This window comes from Solea solea, chromosome 3 (genome assembly GCF_958295425.1).
Source record: "Solea solea chromosome 3, fSolSol10.1, whole genome shotgun sequence".
NCBI lineage: Eukaryota > Metazoa > Chordata > Actinopteri > Pleuronectiformes > Soleidae > Solea > Solea solea.
Genome location: NC_081136.1, coordinates 2,600,306 through 2,625,524, shown reverse-complemented (window position 1 = coordinate 2,625,524; position 25,219 = coordinate 2,600,306). Strand labels below are relative to the sequence as shown.

General features: G+C 46.2%; 6 protein-coding genes across 6 annotated transcripts; 4 read left to right on the top strand and 2 right to left on the bottom strand.

The window, feature by feature from the left end:
* Positions 1-120: 120 nt before the first annotated feature.
* atp6v1f (ATPase H+ transporting V1 subunit F) lies at positions 121-1,541 on the bottom strand. The gene is made up of 2 exons (XM_058625155.1): positions 1,282-1,541; positions 121-601 (listed from the first exon to the last, which is right to left on the bottom strand). The coding sequence occupies exons 1-2, from the start codon at positions 1,437-1,439 to the stop codon at positions 400-402; spliced, it is 360 nt and encodes a 119-aa protein (XP_058481138.1). The 5' UTR covers positions 1,440-1,541; the 3' UTR covers positions 121-399.
* A 175-nt stretch (positions 1,542-1,716) lies between these two features.
* lamtor4 (late endosomal/lysosomal adaptor, MAPK and MTOR activator 4) lies at positions 1,717-3,307 on the top strand. The gene is made up of 4 exons (XM_058625156.1): positions 1,717-1,865; positions 2,639-2,722; positions 2,916-3,033; positions 3,128-3,307. Exons 1-4 carry the CDS (start codon positions 1,863-1,865, stop codon positions 3,223-3,225), a joined length of 303 nt encoding a protein of 100 aa, XP_058481139.1. The 5' UTR covers positions 1,717-1,862; the 3' UTR covers positions 3,226-3,307.
* A 189-nt stretch (positions 3,308-3,496) lies between these two features.
* dennd6b (DENN/MADD domain containing 6B) lies at positions 3,497-8,595 on the top strand. Its single transcript, XM_058625148.1, has 20 exons — positions 3,497-3,773; positions 4,499-4,537; positions 4,727-4,769; positions 4,852-4,961; positions 5,041-5,121; positions 5,238-5,343; positions 5,436-5,515; positions 5,606-5,668; positions 5,744-5,799; positions 5,868-5,990; positions 6,077-6,172; positions 6,567-6,661; positions 6,740-6,805; positions 6,896-6,960; positions 7,045-7,134; positions 7,224-7,277; positions 7,363-7,472; positions 7,555-7,657; positions 7,762-7,836; positions 8,277-8,595. Exons 1-20 carry the CDS (start codon positions 3,633-3,635, stop codon positions 8,400-8,402), a joined length of 1,722 nt encoding a protein of 573 aa, XP_058481131.1. The 5' UTR covers positions 3,497-3,632; the 3' UTR covers positions 8,403-8,595.
* Positions 8,596-8,661: 66 nt separating this feature from the next.
* gcc1 (GRIP and coiled-coil domain containing 1) lies at positions 8,662-12,475 on the bottom strand. Its single transcript, XM_058625147.1, has 4 exons — positions 12,345-12,475; positions 10,916-11,307; positions 10,151-10,828; positions 8,662-10,055 (listed from the first exon to the last, which is right to left on the bottom strand). Exons 2-4 carry the CDS (start codon positions 11,264-11,266, stop codon positions 8,805-8,807), a joined length of 2,280 nt encoding a protein of 759 aa, XP_058481130.1. The 5' UTR covers positions 11,267-11,307; positions 12,345-12,475; the 3' UTR covers positions 8,662-8,804.
* A 1,128-nt stretch (positions 12,476-13,603) lies between these two features.
* LOC131456649 (ADP-ribosylation factor 4) lies at positions 13,604-16,424 on the top strand. The gene is made up of 6 exons (XM_058625150.1): positions 13,604-13,827; positions 14,126-14,206; positions 14,551-14,660; positions 15,052-15,123; positions 15,221-15,346; positions 15,938-16,424. Exons 1-6 carry the CDS (start codon positions 13,761-13,763, stop codon positions 16,022-16,024), a joined length of 543 nt encoding a protein of 180 aa, XP_058481133.1. The 5' UTR covers positions 13,604-13,760; the 3' UTR covers positions 16,025-16,424.
* Positions 16,425-17,221: 797 nt separating this feature from the next.
* lta4h (leukotriene A4 hydrolase) lies at positions 17,222-23,966 on the top strand. The gene is made up of 19 exons (XM_058626309.1): positions 17,222-17,431; positions 18,660-18,790; positions 18,884-19,004; positions 19,611-19,679; positions 20,158-20,262; positions 20,337-20,389; positions 20,479-20,551; positions 20,723-20,863; positions 21,347-21,370; positions 21,457-21,527; positions 21,616-21,727; positions 21,807-21,951; positions 22,041-22,144; positions 22,813-22,883; positions 22,982-23,036; positions 23,121-23,216; positions 23,326-23,408; positions 23,490-23,594; positions 23,678-23,966. Exons 1-19 carry the CDS (start codon positions 17,282-17,284, stop codon positions 23,802-23,804), a joined length of 1,836 nt encoding a protein of 611 aa, XP_058482292.1. The 5' UTR covers positions 17,222-17,281; the 3' UTR covers positions 23,805-23,966.
* Positions 23,967-25,219: the final 1,253 nt, after the last annotated feature.

Sequence of the window (25,219 nt, the reverse complement as noted above, 5' to 3'; positions counted from 1 at the left end):
GGACGCCATCAGCCGTGACCTCTGACCAGGCTTGTTTGTGTTCATGCTCGTCACTACGGAAACCACGTCAGTGGAATGAGATTGGAGATGATGGTTTCACCTCAGAAATAAAAGACCCGCTTATTTTCCACTTAAACATTGTTTATTTTCAACATTACATATCAGTTTTATAAGTTAATCCACAAACAAACAAGCAACTTCCATTTTTAATAGGTTTCCAGGGGAAGTTTTTGGTCACATGACACGTCACAAACTTCCTGAAAAACTGAGGGTCAAATGTTTCCTTTTGGAAACAAAAACAGTGAAGAGGAATGACCGATCACACATCAACAGATCACTTATTGGTACAGAAAACAACACATCGGGGACGTTTCTATTCATCATCAGTGCGCTCGTGGTTTATCGGAAGTCCTCGGCGGAGAACATGCCCTTGGCGCGGCGCAGGATGGAGTCCTTGGACGCGTCGTACGGATGCTCTTTGGACGGGATCTCCAGCACGGCCGGGATCGACTGCATGTGGGCGTCGATGGCGTGGCGGATCATCTCGGCGATGAACTGGTTGATGAGGATGATGCCGATGTCGTTGCGCGCTAAGAAGCTCCTGGGGAGAGAGAGAGGGGGGGGAGGAGGAGGCGGTGGGGTTAACTCAACAAACCAAAGCTCATGGACTTTTCTGTCAATTTTATGTTCTGATAAACGGAGGGAAATATTTATAAATCAAACATAGAAAATGTACTTGTTATCTCCAGATTAATAGGTGTTTGAGTTTGGTTTTACGGTTCACAATTATCCTAAATGTCAACAGAACTTCATTCATATTTCTGCCAATTTAAGATTCTGGATCATTATTACAGTTTTAATCATCAACATTTTTATTATTCACACACAGATGTGATTTTCAAACAAGTTTTGGTTCGTGGTTAAGTTACAATGTGCGATTGTTGAATGGAGAATGGTTTAAAGCAGCAAGTTAGAACAAATCAGATATAAATTATTATCCACAAATACCAAACCAATCGTAGTTATTGCTTGTTATTATTATTATTATTATTATTATTGCAGCCGAATGTTTTGTGAATGCATCATTAATTCTGTTATATCATTAAGTATAATCTGGGTGACATTTACCAAACAGATCAGCTGTTTTCCTTTATATTAGCAGATACATGAATGGGCTTTGGTTCAATCCTTAAATCGGCAGAAAAATGAATGTGTATTGGTTTGAAAACGTTGAATTGGCTGAAAAACCAACGGGTTTTGGTTCAGTTCGCTGCCTCTTACTTGAACGTCTCCTCGATCTCGGTGATGCTCGTGTCCTTCTCCACCACCAGGAAATTCGGTTTTCGGTTCTTGTTGAGTTCACCGACGCCACCAAGCAGGAAACCGGTGCATGTGTCCTCGTCGCCGATAACGGCGATCAGTTTCCCGCGGCCGGCCATCGTGGAGCGTCCTAAAAACGGAGAATTAACCGAGAAACGGTCAAGCAATAATAATATTCCGCTTCTAATGACAGAGCTTCACCGTCATGTGAGGAGTCAGCTGACAGTAACGTCCGGTGCCCGTTACAAATGTACGCCCCCTGTTGTTTGGGGGGAGGCAGTGTCAAATATAAACCACGAATCAAAGGAATTTTTGAGAAAATGTTTGTGTAAAATATCAGGATGAATATTAAAATATTTGCTCCATGAAATGTTCAATTTTCCTGCTTCGTTTGTTTTCAAACGACACGTGGACGCCTCAGTGGCCGCCTGGTGGCGCCGATACGCCGCGACGTTGTTTAGTGACGGCGTCAAAGACACGAAGAAGAATTAGCCAGGAAAAGCGGAAGTGAAGCTGAGCTACAACAACAACCGCCGCTGAAAATGGTGAGTTAATGACACAGTTAACTCTATTTAACACGTTTTAACGGCGTTTATAACGTTTTTAAAATGTACTTTTTTACAGTTTTTACATACCGACGTTTACTGTCACCGTGGGTTAGCTTGTTATCAGCTAGCTGTTGTTGACCTGGTAGCGTTTTTAATTTATTTAAAAATACTTTGTTGGAGACATTGATTTTTAATTAAATAAAAGCATAAACCTCGGGATCAGGACGATTTTTAACTTTACCATTTAGAGGAATTAAGTGGCAAAAATGATTGTTTTGTTGGTGAAAAGTGGAAATGGAAAAGTCTTTTAAATGTATTCTATTGACAAAGCAGAGGTGAAATGACCTTACATTTTTAATAAATTGATTTATATTATGGGGGAAAGTTGACTCTGAACTCAAAACAATTTATAAAAAAATGCACAAATACTCCAGAAAGCAGATTAAACCTATAATTTGAAATGTACAATTTATTTTATCATAATTGAAATGTCATTTTTTTCCCCATATAAACCATTCATCCCAGGTGTGAATATCTGTCTATTTATATCTGCTCTTTAAATTATGGTAGTTTTTGTTGTTCTGAATTAAATAAATTATATAGTTTCAAGTGTTATTTATCCGAAACATCGTAATGTGCCTCAGCAAAGTGAACAAACTTATAACAATATTATTGATATGAATGGTGACACTTGGCATTGTTTCCATTATTATTTTATATTTCTTGCTCTTTTTATTCTTTCTTTTTTATGTAAAACACTTGTTTTTCAGACCACTGCGGCTCTGACTGCAGGTCTGGAGCGGATCCCGGATCAGCTCGGTTACCTGGTCATCAGTGAGGACGGAGTTCTGGCTGTGAGTGTTTTCATTTCCGTCTGTCCTAGGAAAATAAATGTACAAGCAAAACTGTAAAACTTTAAACTGTTGATCAGGGTTAATGACGTCAGATAAGACAGAAGCTTCTCACCTGAGCATCGGTGAAGTCTGCGCGGGTAGTCTTGCACGTGTCCTAAACATTTCAAACGGCCCTGACCTTTGACCTGTTCAGTCCGCAGGTGAGCTGGAGAATGACGAGCACACGGCAGGTGTGATGATGGAGATGGTTCGGACAGCAAGTCGATTCAGGTTACAGGGATCAGCTGACCCCGCCTTTAAACGCATGTCTGGTAATGACACGCACACACACACACCTTTTTTCTTTTTCTAATCATTTCTGACAGGCTGTACACCAGTTTAAATCCTAATAATCTCTGTCCACAGTGATTCTGGACGACTTTGTCTACACAGTGACTGTCTCGGGGCAGAAGGTTTTCGTGGTGAAGCGACAGAACAATCCGCACGAGCCACTCAACGTTTAACGTTGGGAGGTTGTCGTCATGGTGACCTGATCTGTTTGTGTTTAATGTTATTTTTGTGTGAATAAAATGATGTACCAAGTTTTTCCTGTCTTTGTCTGATTTAATCCAAAATCAGCTGATTAATTAATCAATCAATCAATCAATCAATCAGTGGTTACAGGAAAACTTGTACACTGAAGAAATGAGGTCACAAAGGTCAACATGGATACAGACATGAGGCAGGATCCACTGTCAGGTGACCAGTGCGTGTCCTGTTTCTCTGGCGCCCCCTCTCGTCTCAAAAAAACACATGCACCCGGTCTGTTTGTGTCCTCAAATGTCCCTTGTCGGCCTCTAGGTGGCTCCCTCTCTCCTGGCTGCTGTGATGAGACGGACTCGGGCACTGATGGAGCTCAGATCCGGTCGTGATGGACCCGTTTGACGGCTCCGGGTCTCCGCCACACGCTGCGGGCAGCGCGGATAGCCGTGCCCCGTGGTCCCGCTTCGCCTCGTGGCTGGAGTGCGTGTGTGTTGTCACCTTCGACCTGGAGCTCGGACAAGCCATAGAGGTACATTGTTAGCTTAGCACTGTGAGCGTTGTTTTGACTGCACGGTGATCGATCGAGTAAATGTTCGATATGCGATCGGTGGCTCGGTTTAAATCGTGCTGCGACAAAAACCGAACTCCGTATGCAAGTCTGACAATTTAGGTGATTTCAGTGTGTGAGTTGACGTTAAGTAAACGTAAACACGTTAAATAGAAACGTATCTGCATGTAAACATGTTTTTAGTGAATTCGGCTTGTGTCGCGTCAACAGTCAACGCTTATCTGTCCCGAGATTCCTCGATTCTCTCAGACCAGTTTGTGCTCATCAGCTGTTGATGAGCACAAACTGTCGGGAATAAAAACCGTTTTATTTAAAGGTCCATCCGTGACGTGTGAGCGGAAGGGGCTTTTGTGACCTCTTGATTGGTTTAAATCACTAAGTGACGTTGAACAGTCAGAGAAGAAAGCAGGAGCCGCAAATTAGCAGAATTTTACACGAAGTTTGTTTTCCCCATTCACGTAAGAGCAAATTAATAAACATTGCCTTCTGTCGATGAACCTCAGTTTACACTGTGTCACGTGGCTGATAACAAGTGTCAGCTGACGAGTTCGGGGAGTGAAGGACCACCCACGTGACTACTGTTGACTCAATGGTGGCATTTTAGTAGTTTTTTTAGCAAAGCGTTGATGTAGAAATGTTGAAGTTAAATTGATAGGAATTTGAATGAGGTTTTGTTTTGTTTACAGTTGGTGTTTCCTCCACATGTGAAACTCACAGAGAAAGAGGTAAAATGTGTGCACAAGATCATACATATATATATATATATATATATATATATATATATATATATATATATATATATATATATATATATATACATGTATATTTACACATATACTTATACATATACGTACACATACACATACAAAAGTTTGTATACAGAGTGCTTGCTGTTAATGTTGTTTCTTTGTCAGAAAACCAGCATCTGCTTCCTGTCCTTTCCGGACTCGTACTCAGGTAAAGTCACTGACATTAATCACGACATCTGTGGGTCAAGGGTCAGCGGTCACATGATCTGCGTTCTGTGTCACATTCCCAGGATGCCTCGGTGACACTCAGTTCAGCTTCAGGCTGCGTCAGTCGGTGGGTCGCAGGGCGTCGATGCGACAGGACGACACCTACAACCGAGACGCTCCGGTTGCTCTGCAGGTAAGGTCGTGTGGGTCGTGTGACGGTGTCACGGGGTCAGAAACGATGTCATCATCCGTCATCCTCTCTGTGTCCTCAGAGGGAAACGTCCCATTTCTGTGGTTATGTGTACTTCAGACAAGTGAAGGATGCATCAGTGAAGAGAGGATACTTCCAGAAGGTGCAACTCACCCAAATTCTTCTTCTTCTTCTACTGTGGATTATTCAATGTTTGGTGTCGTGTGGGTCTGTGGGTCATGTGACTCTGTGGGTCATGTGACTCTGTGTGTTTTCCAGTCTCTGGTGCTGCTCTCCAGGTTACCGTACACTCACCTGTTCCAGTCGCTACTGCACATCATCGCACCCGAGTTCTTCGAGAAGCTGGAGCCCTGCCTGGAGACAGGTGACGTCACGCTTTGTGTCACATCCACCGGCCAATCAGAGCAGAGAGCTGACAGGTCACCTGACGGCCCTTTTCTTTTCTTGTCCTCACAGTTTGCAACGAGATCGACCAATGGCCCGCCCCCGTACCTGGACTGACCCTCAACCTGCCTCTGATGGGCGTGGTGTTACAGGTGAGCTGTGGTGGGTGTGGTCTTACATGTTTAATCAGGGGGCGTGGTCTCCCGTTTAGAGACGTTTAATTTGACTATTTTTAATTCCAGGTGCGGATTCCTTCAAAAACCGACAAACCAGGAGGAAGTCCGGTACGGCAGCTTGATGACCAGGTCAGTGGTCAAAGGTCAGAGGTCAAACAGGGTTTTTTTCACTATCATTGTTAAAGTTTTTTTTTTTCTCTTCAGAATCTGCTGCCAGCGCCGACGCTGCTACCGACTGTCTACGAACTGGACCTGTTCAGGTCTGACTCACCTTCTCATTGGTAGATTAGTTTTGGCGTCATGTGACTAATGTGACCTCTGACCTCAGGTGCTTCCAGTCAATGCTCGTCCACCTGCAGATGCTCTGGGAGCTCACGTTACTCGGGGAGCCACTGGTCGTCATGGCGCCGTCACCCACCGTCTCCTCAGAAACTGTGCTGGCGCTTGTCAGGTAATGCGATGTCGGGAGAGCGGCCAATCAGAGAGCAGTGTTGATGTCGTCGTTGCCACGGTAACGACTTGTTTGTGTCTCCTCAGCTGCATCGGTCCGCTGAAGTTCTGCGGCGACTTTCGTCCTTATTTCACAATACATGACAGCGAGTTCAGAGAGTACACGACCAAGACGCAGGCGCCGTAAGTCTGTTCACCTGTCTCACCTGAGTTCACCTGTCTCACCCAAAGTTCACCTGTCTCACCCAAAGTTTACCTGTCTCACCTGAGTTCACCTGTCTCACCCAAAATGTACCTGTCTCACTCAAAATGTACCTGTCTCACCTGAGTTCACCTGTCTCACCCAAAGTTTACCTGTCTCACCTGAGTTCACCTGTCTCACCTAAAGTTTACCTGTCTTACCCAAAGTGTACCTGTTCCACCCAAAGTTTACCTGTCTCACCCCAATTTACCTGTCTCACCCAAAGTTTACCTGTCTCATCTGAGTTCACCTGTCTCACCTGCATTTATCTGTCTGACCCTGGTTTACCAGTCTCTCTCGAGTTTACCTGTCTCACCCAAAGTTTACCTGTTTCAGACCCAATGTGCTGCTCGGCGTCACTAACCCGTTCTTCATTAAGACGTTTCAGTCGTGGCCTCACATCATCCGACTCGGCGAGATCAGGATGGCGGGTATTTACATCCTGTTCAATGAGAATGATCACTGTTACCATGGTGACCGCTGGTCAGCTGAACTCTGACCTCTTTCAGGCGATCTACCCAAGCAGGTGAAAGTGAAGAAACTTTCCAAACTAAAAGTCCTGGACACAAAACCAGGTGAGTCATCAGAGAAACTGCAGGTGCATCATGGTTTGTTGTTGTCATGGTGACTAACCTGCCTGCCTTTGTGTGTGTGTGTGCGCGCAGGCATCTACACGTCGTACAAGACGTTTCTCCACAAAGACAAGATCCTGATCAAACGGCTGCTGAAGGTGATGCGCGCGCGTGACGTCGCCGTGGTCGTCACCTGACTGCGGTCACATGATCTTCTGTAACCGTGTCGTCTGCTTGCTCAGGGTTTTCAGAGGAAGCGGCCGTCCGAGGTGCAGAGCGCCATCTTGAGGAGACACCTGTTGGAGCTCACGCAGAGCTTCATCATCCCTCTGGTGAGAATCGGCCGATCAAATCGCTCCGTCGCTATGGTGTCACGCTGTGATGTTTTGTCGTCGCGGTAACGCTGCGTTCTGTCCGTCAGGAGCGGTACATGGCGAGCCTGATGCCTCTGCAGAGGTCCGTGACGCCCTGGAAGGTAAAACAGGAAGTTGTTTGTGTGTTGATGATGAGTGATGATGTCATCGGTGTGGAGGTGTCAGCTGACTGTGCGACGGCTTCAGACTCCTCCCCAGATACGACCCTTCAGCCAGGACGAGTTCATGTCCACGCTGGAGCACAGCGGGCCGCAGCTCACCTCGGGGCTCAAAGGTGACTGGACGGGACTGTACAGGTAAAGACGCTGGTCGTGCGCCAGAGGTCGACCTTCACTCGTTCACGTGCAGTTTAACCGAAATCACGCGATACCTCTACAGGAAGTTCTTCAGGTCTCCAAACTTTGACGGCTGGTTCAGACAGCGCCACAAGGAGATGACGCAGAAACTGGAGAGCCTCCACCTGGAGGTCCTCTGTGACGCGGTGAGTGTGGTGATGTCATCAGACGTCCAGGTGCTGGACACCTGCTCGCTCGCTCTGACCCCCCCCCCCCCCCCCCGCTGTCCTGTCCTCTCCTGTCTTCTCAGGACCTGATTGGCTGGACCCAAGACAAGTCTGAGGTGGAGATTGTGGATCTGGTTCTGAAGCTGCGAGAGAAGCTGGTGAGTGCTGCTCAAGGGACACGTAACCCGTGATGTCTTAAGAACATGTTCAGAGACAGACAGGAAACCACTGTCTCTCCCACACCAAACCCCATAGAGAAAATCAGTGATTTTAGCTCGCAGGAACACGGAAGCTGCTGGTCCACTGCTGCCTCGTGTGGCGAGCCTGTGTCACTGATGTAAATCTGAACAAAGAATTTTAAACACCAACGTCACAAAATAGCACTTTTGAACCGACTAATGGAGGCAACAGTGGAACGACGCCTCGTGTGCTGTGGTGTAAAAATCGCTAATTTTCTCTGTGGACTTTGGTGCGGGAGAGTGTGGTTTACAAAATAACTTCAGTTTCCCAACGGAGAGAACTTTGAAGTGGCGAGATAAAGAAAACTTTCGCCACGTGGAATCCGTGACAAAACAGGAAGTGCGCTTGTTTCTTTCAGAATAAAGCGCTCAGGCAGCAGCTGCAGCTGAAAGACGGCGTTGTGGACAAACTGGAGGCATTTCTAGGCGACATCGTCGGGACGTTTCCTGAAGACCTGCAGTGCACACTGACCACGACACACTGAGTACTTTACGTCAACACAAACACTAACAATGATTTTGTTCATCAACACTGAAGCGTGTCATGTTTTATTTTATTTTGACAGGAAATAACCTCTTATTTAAGCAGCGCTCTGTGAATGTAACAATGTAACAATTTTTAACTTCTATGTTTATCATTTTTCAAGTAAAAGCTGACTCACCATCACGTGAACCTTGTTTCCTTGTCGTCATGGTTACTTCATTTTTTTTGGGAAAAAGATACAGAATCCAAACAAAAGGGTGTTTGAAACAGGAAAAATATTTTAATTTCAACAAGGGAATCAAAAATATACATCATCAGCTTCACCGTCATCATTTCTGTTTTATGTACAGTTTATACACAACAAACAGCGCCCCCTACCCTGCAACCCCACGATGTGTAGAGTCTATCTCCACCACGGCGCCCCCTGCAGCCTGAGCACGTGCTGCTTCTCCTGCGGGCTGAAGTGCAGGATGGTGAAGATGGCGGTGAGCGTCTGCTGCTTCCCACTGGCGTCCTGCAGCGTCAGGAACTTGTAGATGACGTTCTTCAGGTACTCCAGGTTGGCGCCCTCTCGGCCCTGGTCCCGGATCAGTTTGTCGAGTTTCCCCCGCAGCTCCGCCATCTCCTCGTCGTGGCGCTCGGCGTTTGCGATGAGCCGCACCTGCAGCTGGTGCAGGTCCTCCTCCAGGCGGTGCTTCTGGCGCCGCAGCCCGGCGATCTCCACCTCCTTCCTGGCCAGCTGCTCCACGTACAGCAGCATCGTGGGCTCGGCGAACGTGGCTCGCTGCAGCGCCTGACCCACGATGTCGCCGTCGCCGTCGGGCTCTTGCGCGTCTTCGCTTGCGCCGCTGTACTCGCTAGCGCGTCCGAGCACGGCGGCGGCCCGCAGCTTCTCCAGCTCTTGGTCCTTCTCGTCCAGCAGCGCCATGGTCCGCTCCCTCTGTTTGTGTAGCTCCGCCTCCAGCCGCAGCAGTTCGTCGCGGTGCAGCGTCTCCAGCCGCTCCACTTCCTGCCTGTGGCTCTGCTGCAGCGCCGCTGCCGCCTGCTGTCGCTCCTGCAGCTCGTGGCAGTGCTGGGCTTTGGCCTCGTCGCTCTGGATCCGCAGATTGATGTACTTCTCCTTCAGCTCCGACAGCTGGTCCCGCACCTCCTCCAGCTCTTTGGCTTGGCAGCCGTCTTTGGTGTTCTTGTTCTTCAGCACCACCTGTGCTCGCAGCTTGTAGCGTTCAAACTCGTCCTTCAGTTGCCGCAGCTCCTGCTGGTAGACCAGCACGGAGGCTTTGTCCCCGCCGGCCTCTGGCTCGATCTGCTCCAGGTCCTGGATGTTCTGGTCTGGGTTCCTCTGAGCTGCGAGCAGCAGCATCTTCTTCACCTTCTCCAGCTTCTCCTTCAGCGTGCCAACGTCCAGCTGCGACTCGTCCACGCCGAGGTCAGATGACAACCGGTTGGAAGCGGCGATGGCCAGTGTTTTGTTCTCCGTGTCCAGCTGCATGATGCGGTCTCGGAGTCTCTGAGCGGCCTGCTGGTCTCGCTGCTTCACCTTTTCAGAGGAACCGAGCAGGTCTGACAGTTCAGAGACTCGCTGTTCCAGACCTGCGACACGGACCTCGGCCTCCTGAGCTCGTTGATGAGCGCGCTCCTCTGCCTCGCACGCCTGGAAAAACACAAAAACGGATGTCAGGTGCCACAAGGACGGAAAACACCGGAGACTGAAACCTGAAAGAACATAAAACTGTGGAAGGTTCTTACTTTCCTGGTCTCAGTCTGGATCTGCTTCTGAAAGTGGCCTTTCAGCTGCGTAAGCTCCTGCTGCAGCTCCTCTACCCTGGGATCAGGTTTCTTCTGGTCGTCCGCCGCAGCCTGCAGCTTCTTCTTCAGCACGTCTCTCTCCCCCCGCAGCTGGTTCAGGAGAGCCTCAGACTCCGCCTCTCGGTCTACAGCCTGTGACGTCATCAGGAGGGCGGCACTGGCATCCTGCAGGTGGAGTTCGGCGTCCTGCCGCAGGTCTCGTTCCTGCTGCAGGATCCTCTGAAGCTCTCGCAGCTGCTGGACGTGGTCGCCCTGCTCCTGCTCCCGCTCGTGTTGCTGCGTGATGATGCGAGCGCGACTCTCGGCGAGCTGCTGCTGCAGAGCGCTCAGCTCCGCCTCCTGCTGTGTCACCATGGCGGCCAGACGCTCCTGCAGCTCCTCCACCCCCTGCTTCAGCTGACGCTTGTCGGCCTGGAAGTTCGCCTCCATGCGAGACTTCTCCTGCGTCACCGTGGCGAGGGCGCCGGTGAGCGTGCTCAGCTGGCTCTTCAGCCGGGCAACTCGACGATCCGCCTCCACATTGGGAGTGGGCGTGGCCTGTTGCTGAGACTCTGCTCCTGAGCCACAGCTGCTCCCTGTGCTGCTGGCCTCAAGCTCCGCCCTCTCTGCTTGCACAGTCTGCAGGGAAAATCACATTGACTCACATTTCTGTCTCAATTACACAAAGAAGATGAAGAATCAAGCAATTTTTTTTCATTTTCTTACCGGTTCTCCCTGGTCTTCCTCAGACTGGTCTCCTCTGGTGGTCTCGCTGGCCGTGTCCACAGACGCCGCTGTGTCCATGCTGTCCTCACTGTGCAGCGAGCAGCCGTCCTCTGGCAGGTCTGGGGCGGGGCCAGAGGCATCCTGCTGCTGTAAGTCCAGCTCCTGGGTCACACTCAGGACCTTCAGACTGGCCTCCAGAGCTTCCTTCTCCTTCAGAAGACTCTTGTAGGCCCGGACCACATCCTTGAAGCGGGTTTGGTACTGGACCAGCTGTTTCTTCTGGGCCTCAACGGTGTCCTGCAGCTCCTTCCTGCTGGGACCGCCCCCGAAGGTCATCCCAAACTTGTCCATGACTCAGACTGGATTCATCCGTAGAATCGGAACTCGAGCGTCTGGAACAGAGACGATAAATTACCAACTGACACTAAAACCAAACAACCATGATGATAATCAGCTGGTTAGTGATTAAAGTACATGTGCCAGGCCTGTATGTGGCTCTGTGTCGCTATCGACAACAAAACCGGAAAAGCAGACACTGAAATTTTTGGGAACCGTGTGTATAAACTATTTTCCTAAATAAAGCTTTATTTGAATCGTCATACATCACAAATGATCATACAAGCCGGCTGACTGACGACTCCGGTTTCCTCCCACAGTCCAAAAACATGCAGATCTGAGTGTTAGGTAAATTGGACACTCGGAATTGACTGTAGGTAGGTGTGAGTGTGAATAGTTGTTTGTCTCTATATGTGTCCCTGTGATGGACTGGTGAGCTGTTCAGGGTGTGACCCCCGGTGACCCTCATGTGGAGGATAGAGTGGTAGAAGATGGATGGATGGATAAAGCGAACAGACCCCAAATCTCCAAATACAAAAAGAGGAAAACAACAAAGATTCCCAAGCCCGGATAACTGGTAAGTGCAGGAATTCCCTACATCTAAAAAGATGTAAATACGGACACAAGCTGCTGTTAAACCTCATAGAAGAAGAGGAAGAACAGTTTGTTTGTTCTGTCACTTAGATCTAAGGGTGTGTGTGTGTGTGTGTGTGTTCAGGTGCTCAGGTGATGCACGTCCACGAGTTGCACAGAGTTAATCACACAGTTTAATCAGAGAATAAACAAATCATTGTTGATCAATAGTCGTTGATTGGTCTCAGTGAGAGGGAAACTAATGATAAAGATCCGGCTTCAGTGTCCATCTTAATCCACTTTGTTTAATTGTTGGGAAAAGTCACTTTTACCTTTAATTTTTCAGCGGATGTCACGTGGTTCATTTTACTTTCTTAAACTAAATGTACTTTTAGAAAGAGAACATACATTTCCACGTATCATCTGTTTGGCGGCGTTCATCATTGAGTTCCTTTCAATGTCTCGCGGAAACAAACGCGGTTTACCGACAAACGAAACAACATTAATCGCCGGCTCTTACCTGATGAAACCGCGACGATTCACTTCGAATCGAGATTGTTCGTTGAAATTCCAGAAAACCGTCACCGACCGTTAGAGTGTCAACAACACACCGCTCACCGACTCTCAGCTGACAGTCGCCATGTTGGACTGAGCCGGAACTGAGGAAGACGGAAAAGGATGCGATGCGTTCACTGACATCAAGATATTGCGATGATTTTTTTGATAAATATTATGCACTTTATTGCCAAGTACATAATATTTAAAGAATCTACTTTGGTATTTTGCTGCACTTACAACCATAGTGACAAGAAAATAAACCTAATGCTTGATAAAGATTAAATCATTCAAGTTAAATCACCAACAAATTAAGGGAAATAAATACTGTAAAGAACATATGAAACCACTAATTAAATGTAAGTTAAAAAAAAAACAAAAAAACAATGTATTTCTTATTCTGTCTGTTTTAAAACAAATGTCATCAATGTCAAATTATGATAACACCAAAAATAATGTTATCATTTAGTAACAGCCATGTATTTTCTATTTTACCATTCCATAACTAGTTTCCAGAACAAATGAGTATAAACAGATGAAACAAAGATCATCTATGATCTTTCACTAATAGAGTATATATACACATGTATCGATTGATAGATAGTGTCATTTAAATCAGGCTTATTTCTTCAACAGATGATGGGTTGATGGTGTAGGAAAGATTCTGCTGACACAAGGCTTGTATGAACAAAGAAAACTTAATTGCAGCAAGCCAGTTCAAGTATCAGTTCGGACCCCTGCAGAGTTTAAGTTTGAATCCTGAAAAACTCTGCCCCTGTTTTCCCATAACCACACATTTTAAAGCCTGTCATACATGCATGACAGCAAATTTGACAATAGCAACCTGTTTGTTGGCACTCCCATACTCCGAAAACCAGGAAACACCCGGTTCTCTCCCCTCAGATCTAAGCATCCCTTCGTTAACTCCCTTTTGGGCTTTATTTGGATTCTAATTAATTATATATATATATACAGTATGTGTATGTGATAACCTCCATCTCAACTTGGTCCATGTCAGAATGGTGGATTCCTGATTGCAGCCTTATAACAGGATATTCCAAAATAAGAATTCGCTGTGTGAATCTTCCTGGTTTAAAATTGTCCCATACCTAGTACACTGTGCGTTCACTAGTTTCCAGTAGACCCTGAATGCATCATTGGCGTTTGCGTGTTCAATAAAGTTTTTTGTTTTTTTTCAAAGCAGTGACGTCATTTGTTCCCCGTTGGCCTAGACGTGGCACAGAGGAGGAGCTGCGCCCACTCTGGTTCTTCTCCGGCACTTCCCGGTGTGTTCTTGGCGTGTTACCGGCTGTGATCAGTATCTGCTCCCGGACGAACCGGACGAACTCTCTCCGCTGCTGAACCGGGACTTTGCAGTGAAATGGGCTTGACGATCTCGACTTTGTTCTCCCGGTTATTCGGGAAGAAACAGATGAGGATCCTGATGGGTGAGCACCGCGGCTAGGCTAACTAGCTCTGTGGCTAACAGACAGAAAGAAAATCCACTCTTTTATTATTCGTATTGTTGCGTTTAAACACAACAGTCGCCCCGTCTTTGTATTATTTATGTGTATTTTTGTGTTTGAACGTGTTTTGTCGTAAAAGTGTCCGTGACAGAAGGTGGCGCAGGTAGCCGCCACAAGCTAACGGTCAGAGCCTCAGCCAGCGTAGCCGTCAACGTCACTCATCCGGAGTTTAAAGCGGAAATGTGACGCGTAACGAGGTTTGTTTGTGTTCTGTTTTCAGTTGGTTTGGACGCAGCGGGAAAAACAACGATTCTCTACAAACTGAAGCTCGGAGAGATCGTCACCACCATCCCAACTATCGGTAAATGATCGACAAAAAAACACCGATCCGTGTCCGATAACAGCTGTTTGTTCATTTACCTTTGGAGATTATTGGTCAGTACGTGTACATGCACAGTTTAATCGAGCTAAGGCCGTAGTCTGACTAAGACAGGTCCGAGTACACATGTGGAGGAGAAAATCGATTTATTGGTCGTGTATGTAGGGTGAGAAACTTGTTCATCTGGAAGGGCCACAGAGTACAGCTGCTGCAGCTCCGGACATATACTACCATTTATTTTATACTGTAAATCAATTATTAGTCTTACTTTTTATACCAAGTTATACCAGCTCCCTTGTTCTAAATTTTTCGTTTGTGTGTTTCAGGTTTTAACGTGGAGACAGTCGAGTATAAAAATATCTGTTTCACAGTCTGGGATGTCGGCGGTCAAGACAAGATCCGACCTCTGTGGAGACACTACTTCCAGAACACGCAGGTACAGACGACGGCACACGAGACACATCAGTGGGAGCTGAAGTTTGTAAACCCCTTTCCACTGCCCCCGCACCAAAGTCCACTGAGAAAACTGGTGAATGTAACTCGTAGAGACGCACGTGCTGCTGCCGCTGCCATGTTTGGTAAACACTGTAGTCACAGAATAACACATTTTAACTGACTGCTGGAGGCAGCAGTGGATCAGAAACTCCCGTGTGCTGTCATGTAAAAACGGTCATTTTCTGTATGGACTTTGGTGCAGGGAGATGGAGCGGTTTACACTCGCCTGTACGTTTAATTCTCAAGTCCGTCATGCTCTGTCCTTTTGTCACATCTATTCTGACATGAGGTCATAATTATGTCTATGTGACCTTTGACCCGTGTGTGCGCAGGGTCTGATCTTTGTGGTCGACAGTAACGACAGTGACCGAATCGCTGAGTCGGCAGAGGAGCTCTCCAAGATGGTGAGAAAACAAGTTATGTGAATGTCTGCAGTCACATCGGTCATGTGACATCATCAGTCACCTGACTCTCACTTGCTCTGTGTGTGTGTGTGTGCAGCTCCAGGAGGACGAGTTGAGGGAAGCGATTATTCTCGTGTTCGCCAACAAACAGGATCTTCCAAACGCCATGATCATCAGCGAACTCACCGATAAACTGGGCCTGCACAGTCTACGCAGCAGAACTGTAAGATCAATCAAAACAGTATAAATACACTTGATGATATGTATCAATTTTGTTTTTGTACAGCTTCTTTTATTTTGAAGTTCGGACAAAATGAGTCAGCTGCAGCACTTCCTGTCGGGCTCGTCCTATGTCCGATCCGCATGTGTGGCCACTTCCTTGTTGCGGATCCTGTGTCCGGGGATTACGGTTAGGGTCGGGATTTTCTGGTACAGACTTAACGACAAACGTTACCAAGAGCGTTGAGCTACGATTTACAGAATGTAGCTCTGATGTTTGACTCCTTAACAACGCTGACATTTAATCGCCTTTTTCACGGTGACGCAAACGTTTTTACATCGAGATCGGAAGTTTTTATCGCCAACATTACCTCACAGAAGTCAAAGCTTGGAGACAGTCCTGCGGGACATCACATCCCCTGTTCGTTTGTCTGAGTTTCAAAATAAGAGCACAATGTCCCTGTGCTGTGAGACTAACGGCATGGTCTTCTCTCATCCTGTCTCCTGTTTTTTTCCCTGCTCTCTCTCTCTCTCCCTCTCTGTGTCTCTGTCTCCGTCTCTCTCTCTGTGTCTCTGTCTCCATCTCTGTCCTCAGTGGAACATCCAGGGCACCTGTGCCACGCAGGGCACGGGTCTGTACGAGGGCCTGGACTGGCTGTCGAGTGAGCTGGAAAAACGCTAGATGACAGGAAATGGGAAGCCAGTGTACAAACGGAGGAGGGGCCACTTTTCACAGGACTGTTTTTTTTTTGTTTCTTTCTTTGTTTGTTATGTTTTTATTTTTAAATTATAAACATGTGTGTGTGAGCAGGAGGAAGTGATGTCACAGACTCTTGAGCTCACCTGGTTTCCATCGTTCTTACTCTTCTGTTTAATCTGTTCCTTTTTAATCCGCATGTTTTATCAACTCGTTTTGACAGGAGGGGGCGGGGTTAGTGGTGATACTTATATACTGTGCGGCAGGTGGGCGGGGCTCCCGATCACCTGATGACTGAATCAGCCACAGAGCCTCGTCCTTCCTTATCAATGTGAAGAAGAAACGGAGATGATGATGATGATGCAATAAAGTTTGTTTTTCTTCACATCTGTTTTACCGTATTTTTCATTCTAATAAAAAAGACGACCAATAATTGATATTTTAGCTACATTTGTTTTTGGCATTTAAATCAAACTAATAACTAAATTAATTAGATGTTTTAATGCTTATTACATAACCATGTTGACAGAAATAGACTGACAAAAAGTTAAAAAAAATTAATTCATACAAGGGATTTTAAAGAGTACCATCGCCTACTTGTGGACATTGGTGGTATTGCAGCGGGTCTAAACTTGGAGCCATAAAATGTCTATCTCCCAAATCAAACATGTGTTCAACACAAACAATTTTGTTTTAACGCAATGTTCTGCCACATGATGTTACACATGTTACGTACTAATTTAATTTACTAATGGAAAAAAAGTTTCAATTTTTAGCAGCACATTTACAATATTTTTTGAGAAAAATTATAATCACAGTTAAGACACATCTTTATCTTAAAAACACATAATCTATGTAAAAAAAAAATATCCCTCACTCCTTAAACTACTAACAAATCAAATGCACACGACCTGTAAGTATCTTAATGTTGGTTCATATTTATCAAGAAAAAAAACAGAAATAAGAAAAATATTTTGGTTGAATTGTATTTTTTTAAACCAGAAAAACAGAATTATTTTTCTTATTACTTTTGCAGTAAAATAATTTAATACATTTTGATTTAATGAACAAAATGAGTGAAATAAAATGTTTACCGTTTACTTTGAAAGCCGACAAAGTAAGCGCCACCTTTATTGTGAAAGGGCCGGTACCGGATGTGAGCGGCGCATGTTTCCGTTGTGTTTCCTCCGTCAGCTCGGCCGCTTCCAGCTCAGTCGCTCCGCTGTAACTTAGACCGTCAACATGTCCGCAGACCCGTGCTCCTTCTCCTCCATCACCAGGTGCGTCACCAAACACCTGAACCTGCACCTGCACGTGGATTTCGACAAGCACGTCATCAAAGGGAAGGTGGAGCTGACGGTGGAGGCGCTCGAGGACCGTTTCTCCGTCCTGGTGAGAGGTTAACGAAGCCCGGTAGTCCCGCTGCTGGTCCGCCGGTGTAGCTCCGCGTTAGCGTCAAAGCTAACGGTGTCTACATATCCGCTGCGTTACATTAGCCTAAACAAACAGAACCTCCTCGGGAAAGTTTTGAATTCTGACTGATCCGGTTAATCAGATGTGATTGTTTTGTGTTAAATTCTCGACGCTTATGTTTTTAACAATGATAAGATGTTTCTGCTCAATTCGGCTTAATCCACTTTGTTATTGGTGGTTTACATTCAGCACTGAATATCACTGAATTATGTCAAAGTAAGCCCTCTCCTTAAATCGTTGTTTTTTTGAATGGGGATTGGTGTGTAAGTGAAACTACATGCGAGAAAAACAAGATCCTAGTTTGAAAAAAACAAAACAACCGTCTGATTACTGGAGCAAGCAGCGCATGCTTCATCTAAACATGTAAACTTCAATGTTTATTTACTTTTGCGATTTTAAGTGTTTTTCCAAATGTGCATCAGTGGAAGCTCATTTAACTCTTGTCATAGTTGAATGAAAACAATAGTTTGTTAATGTTTATTTCATGTTGGACTGAGAAGACTTAAATCTGCACTTTTCTGACAGGGATTTAGTCTGCTTTGTTCGAGTGTGTGTGTTAGGTGTCACAGTGTATGTGTGTCTCTGTGTGTGTGTTCGGTGTCAGACTGAACTTTGGTCTGGCTGAATAATATGTGTCTCCCTGGACTTTGACTGATGCACCTGAGCAGGTGTGTTCACATCAGGTCAGAGTTCATGAGATGAACAACCTGCTGACTGAGCGTTTGACTTTTTAATAATTCAGCAGTTAAATGATGAGTCAGCAGAACTCTGATAAACGTTGATGAACTCTGTGCTCCGCGTAAAACATGTGAGATTTATTTTATTTTGATGTGAATGAAGTTTGGTTTGATGCAGCAGCAGTTTCATACTTACTCTATAGGGACTTGGATCAGAGGAGGGATGATGTCAGAGATTAGATCGTGATAATGTAAGATTAGAGTGTGATGAGATTATAGTATGATGATGGCAGAGATTTAAGTGTGATGATGTCAAATTGGTGTTAGACGATGTCAGAGATAAGAGTGTGATGATGTCAGAGATTAGTGTGTAACGATGTCAGAGATTAGTGTGTAACGATGTCAGAGATTGTCACAGGTCGGATTGAGACGTCTTCATGTATCTACTGTATTTTTTTTCTTCTACGCAGACTCTTGACACCCGGGACCTGACCATCGTTTCCGTGGCAACCAATGGACAAGCGGCGCTCTTCAGTCTCGGCCCCAAACACAGCTTCAAGGGGTCTCAACTGGACATCACGCTGCCCTTTGACCTCTCCAGGTGACCTCACGTGTAACGTCTGTGCCGTTGTGTCCGACTGTGTTGTGTGCGACTGTGGTGACCGTGTTTGTGTCTCTGCTCTGGACCAATCAGAGGGCAGCATGTGATCGTGGAGGTGACCTATGAGACGTCTCCGTCTGCGGCGGCGCTGCAGTGGCTCTCACCCGAACAGACGGCCGGGAAGAAACAACCGTACCTGTTCAGTCAGTGTCAGGTGAGCGGCGCTCTTTGTTCTTGCCCATCGTTGTCATAGAAACCGGTTTGAGGAAGTGAAATAAGCAAATTTTGGTCTATGGGTTTCATCATCACTGGCCAAACGCGGGTTACATTAGAGATTCGTGATGAGGAAACGTTTGAGGACACATGTGAGGACACTTCCTTCCTCCTGAGCTCTGATGTTGACATCTCAGCTCAAGTGTGCGACATCTTAAGAACATGTTCACATCTTTGTCTCACTGTTACACGGACTTTTCCAACAGGAAAGTGAAGTTTGTGTCACTTTGTCACCCACTCACTCTCCCACACTGAATCCCATAGAGAAAATCAGTGATTTTACATCATCGGCCCACAGGAGCTGTTTAACCACCGCTGCCTCCGTCACTAACTTCACGTCACTTTTTATCATCGTTATTCTGTGACTTCGGCGTGTGAAACGCTTTGTTCAGGTTTAATTCAGTGACACAAATTTACCAGAGGGGGGAGCAGTCGAGCAGCAGCTCCTGTGTTACTGTGTGCTAAAATTAGTCATTTTCTGTATGGGGTTTGGTGTGGGGAGAGTGAGCCGACGTCACCTGACTCTCTGTCGCCCTCTGTCCCTCAGGCTCATCACTGCAGGAGCATGATCCCCTGCCAGGACACTCCGTCTGTCAAACACAGCTACTACGCTCAGGTAACTCACAGAGGACGCACCTGGACATGTCCAACATGGGGGGTACACTGTCCTCTGCCTCTGGTCCTCTACTGTGTGTCTGTCCCATGGGGTTTTTTGTCTTTGCCTGTGCCTCAGAGACACAAAAAACTGTCCCTCTGATCCTCAGGTGTTTGTGTCTCTGTCCCTCTGATCCTCAGATGTTTGTGTCTCTGTCCCTCTGATCCTCAGATGTTTGTGTCTCTGTCCTCTGATCATCAGATATTTGTGTCTCTGTCCCTCTGATCCTCAGGTGTTTGTGTCTCTGTCCCTCTGATCATCAGATATTTGTGTCTCTGTCCCTCTGATCCTCAGATGTTTGTGTCTCTGTCCCTCTGATCATCAGATATTTGTGTCTCTGTCCCTCTGATCCTCAGGTGTTTGTGTCCGTCCTCTGTCCCTCAGATCTCCATATCAGCCCCCCCTGTCCCTCACAAATGTTTGTGTCTCTGCCTCTCAGGTGTCTGTCCCTCAGGAACTGGTGGCAGTGATGAGCGCGGTGAGAGACGGACAGGCCGCGGATCCTCAGGACAGCAGCCGCGTCGTCTACAGATTCCGACAGACGGTGAGTAGCGTGTCTCTTGTCCCGCTGACCGCTGACGTTTAAAATGACGCCGTCTGTCCACGCGTCTCTTTCAGGTGGCCATGCCGTCCTACCTGATCGCGATCGTGGTCGGGGCGCTGGAGAGCAGGTAAACCCGTCGCTCGGCGCTCGCGCTGACGTCGTCGTGTTGTGACGTGCAGGTGACAGCGTGTCTGTGCTCTGATTGGTTTCTGACAGGGAGATCGGCCCGAGGTCCAGAGTCTGGTCTGAGAAGGAGTTTGTGGACAAGGCGGCGTTCGAGTTCTCCGAGGTCTGTGACTCTTAAACAGTGTGCGTGTGTGTTTGTTAATTTAATGCGACTTTAGCCTCACGATCTGTGTGTGTGTGTGTGTGTGCGTGTGTGTGTGTGTGTGTGTGTGCGTGTGTGTGTGTGTGTGTGTGTGTGTGTGTGTGTGCGTGTGCGTGTGCGTGTGTGTTTCAGACCGAGACCATGTTAAAAACCGCCGAGGATCTCGCTGGACCGTATGTTTGGGGTCAGTACGACATCCTGGTTCTGCCGCCGTCCTTCCCATACGGCGGAATGGAGAACCCCTGTCTGACCTTTGCCACGCCCACTCTGCTGGTATATATTCACACACACACACACACATTAAAAGGGATAGTTCAGGTTTTTTGAAAGTGTGGTACCGAGATGGATGATGTCATGTACAGTCTCGCTCCTGTGGGCACAAATAAACCGATTTTTAGCCACTTAGCAAAGCTTTACCTCATTCAATCTACGTCATCTTAAGTCTGCGCTATCTTAAGAACACGTTTGCTACTTTATTTCGTTGTTGGACAGACTTTTGTAACGGGAAACTGAGGTTTTTAAACCGCTCGCTCTTCTCCATAAAGAAAACCAGTGATTTATGGGCTTTGGTTTGGGAGAGTGAGCGGTTTACAAAGTGACACAAAGCAGTAAATATTCTAGACTTGAGCTGGTGTAGATTGGAAGACCTGGACCCAGATCAGAACCTGGATCTGGAGTTAACATGTAGTTTTGTTGTTCAACTGTCCCATAATCAATCATCATCATCATCACCATGTGTCCTCTGTGTCTTCACAGGCAGGAGACAAGTCTCTGTCTAACGTGAGTAAAACCTTCGCCGCCGTCGTCCAGTTCGCCGTCATGTGTGTGAAAGTTTTGCGTATTTATTGTGTTGTTCGTCCCGTCAGGTGATCGCACACGAGATCTCACACAGCTGGACGGGAAACCTGGTGACCAACAAGAACTGGGAGCACTTCTGGTACACACACGCACACGCACACACACATACACACACAAGCTGTTTCCTGTTCGGTGTCTGATGCTCCTCCCCCTCGTCGTCTCCGCAGGTTAAACGAGGGTCACACGGTTTACCTGGAGAGGATGATTGGCAGGTGTATGCACGGCGAACAGTTCCGGCAGTTTAAGGCAATCGGCGGCTGGAAGGACCTGCAGGACTCGGTGAGCACCCGAACCTTCTTTGTTACCTCGCGTCGGCGCTCTGATTCCCACCACTTAACCCGCGCGCGTCGTCCCTCAGGTGAACACCTTTGGCGCCAACAACCCGCTCACCAACCTGGTGCCCAGGCTGGAAGAGGTCGACCCCGACGAAGCCTTCTCGTCCGTCCCGTACGAGAAAGGCTTCGCGCTGCTGTATCACCTGGAGGAGCTGCTGGGCGGACCAGGTAACACCCCGCGCAGCATCGCGCGCACACCCCTCACAGAGCCGGTGCTCGCCTCGGCGTCCGTTTACCGCTTCACTGTGTTTCCTCAGAGGTGTTCATGGGTTTCGTGAAGTCGTACATTCAGCTGTTCGCCTACAGCAGCGTGACCACGGACGACTGGAAGAACTACCTGTTCACCTACTTCAAAGACAAGGTGAGACGCACCTGGACACGCCGCGGTGCGCTTACACAGCGCTGCGGCGGGAACACATGTCAACCTTCTACCGTGTGTTATCACATTTTGGACGTCTTAGTAAACTATGACTTTTTGTCACATTTGGACACCTTATGACACTTTTGGACGTCTTACTAAACTATGACCTTTTATCACGTTTGGACACCTTATGACATTTTTGGACACTTGTGGATGTCTTACTAAACTACGACTTTTTGTCACGTTTTGGACACCCTATGACATGTTTGGACGTCTTACTAAACGATTACTTTTTGTCACGTTTTTGACACCATATGACACTTTTGGATGTCTAACTAAACTATGACTTTTTGTCACGTTTTGGACACTTTTGGACGTCTTACTAAACTATGACTTTTTGTCACGTTTTGGACACCTTATGACACTTTTGGATGTCTTACTAAACTATGATTATTTGTCACATTTTGGACACCTTATTACATTTTTGGACATCTTACTAAACTATGACTTTTTGTCACGCTTTGGTCACTGTATGACACTTTTTGACGCCTTAATATACTCTGACTTTTTTGTGACATATACTGGAAATTTTCAAAATTGAAGGTTGGGAACTTGAGTGTAGTTGGTATTGTCGCATAATCTTTGACTTGATTGTGTCTTTGTTTCAGGTGGACGTCCTGAACAAAGTTGACTGGAACGGCTGGATGTTCACACCTGGAATGCCTCCTGTCAAACCTCAGTAAGTAGATCATCAGGTCTACATCAGTCCTCCTTCAGGTCCATGTCTGTTCACAGACCGGTGGCTTGATGTGGTTTCCTCCCGGCTCTGTGTTTCAGGTACGACACGACTCTGGCGGACGCCTGCATTAATCTCAGCCAGAGGTGGATCCAGGTAAGATTTGTGGCCTGATGAGGACTTGGGTTTCATTTGTCTTTGGGTTGTCGTGAATCCTCCGCTCCCTCCGTCCCCCCACAGGCCAAAGAACAGGATCTGAGCAACTTCAAAGAGAGTGATCTGAAGACACTGTCGTCCCACCAGCTGATCGAGTTCCTGTCCCTGCTGCTTCATGAGGTAAACCCCATCAAACACCAGAGTTCTCCACACATTAGGTACACCACAGTCCACTGTAGACCACTGAGGTCCACTTGAGTCACCTATAGCCCGCCTCCCTGTGTTTCAGGATCCTCTTCCTCTCACTCATGTGCTGAAGATGCAGCAGGTCTACGACTTCCACTCGTGTCTGAACGCAGAGATCCGCTTCAGGTTAGTCCTGATTCACAGCCTCACTGGATCGCTCGCTGACACCTGTTCCTCCTCCTGATTGGCCGATTTTTTTCCCCGCAGGTGGCTCAGGTTGTGCGTCCGCTCCAGGTGGGAGGAGGTGGTTCCCATGGCACTGAAGATGGCGACAGAGCAGGGCAGGATGAAGTTCACGCGGCCTTTGTTCAAGTTAGTGAGCGTTTTCTCTTCACGCTGTTTCCTAAAAATGATTCACTCTCTCACATCTGTGTCAACGTTTCTTTTTTTTTCAGAGAAGTCTACGGGTTTGAAAAGTACCGCGAGGAAGTGGTCAGCGTATTTAAGGCTCACCGCACGGCCATGCACCCGGTCACCGCAGGGTTGGTCATCAAAGACCTGAAGGTGGACGTCAGCCTGTGAACCATTCACAGACCAGTATTACTGCAACAGCTTAGCAGCCAATCACAGCTCTTCCCTCCAGCAGCCAATCACAGCTTGTCTTCACTTCTCGCCTCTTTTTTTAAATTCTCTTCTGTCGACATGATTAATCTCAGGACAGAAAATAAACAATTTTATAAATAATGTCTAGATGTGTTGTTTTTCTGTTCCGCACAAAAACATCTTCACAAACAGCGCACGAAAAAAAAACTCTCCAGTTGTCATGGAGACGTTAGAGGATTCAAACAGATAACCCTCCTAATCTGAGACACCAGCGCTAACCGTCATAGTACCATGCTGCCACATTAAGATATAAGACATTTTAAAAACTTACTTTAAAAATTTTTTTGTCAAAATTTGGACAACATACTAAAGTATGACTTTTTTGTCAAGTTTTGGACGACATACTAAAGTATGACTTTTTCACAAAATTTGGACGACATACTTAAGTATGACTTTTTTGTCATATTTGACGAAATACCAAAGTATGAATTTTTTGTCAAAATTTTGACGACATACTAACCTATGACTTTTTTCTCACATTTTGGAAGACATACTAAAGTATGACGTTTTTGTCTAATTTTTGACGACATATTAAAGTATGACCTTTTTGTCTAATTTTTGACAACATACTAAAGTATGACTTTTTTGTCAAGTTTTGGACGGCATACTAACCTATGACTTTTTTGTCACATTTTGGACGACATACTAACCTATGCCTTTTTGGTCACATTTTGGACGACATACTATACTATGACTTTTTGATAACATTTTTGACGACATACTAACCTATGACTTTTTGATAAAATCTTTGACGACATACTAACCTGTGACGTTTTTGAGTGTTTTTGGACGACATACTAACCTATGACTTTTTGATCAAATTTTTGACGACATACAAACCTATGACTTTTTTGAGTGAATTTTGACGACATACTAACCTATGACTTTTTGATCAAATTTTTGACGACATACTAACCTATGACCTTTTTGAGTGTTTTTGACAACATACTAACCTATGACTTTTTTGAGTGAATTTAGACGACATACTATACTAGGACTTTTTGATAAAATTTTTGACGACATACTAACCTATGACCTTTTTGAGTGTTTTTGGACGACATACTAACCTATGACTTTTTTGAGTGAATTTGGACGACATACTAACCTATGACCTTTTGATAAAATTTTTGACGATATACTAACCTATGATTTTTTTGAGTGAATTTGGACAACATACTATACTATGACTTTTTGATCTCATTTTTGACGACATACTAACCTATGACCTTTTTGAGTGTTTTTGGACAACATACTATATACTATGACTTTTTTGAGTGATTTTGGACCACATACTAACCTATGACTTTTTGATCAAATTTTGGACGACATACTAA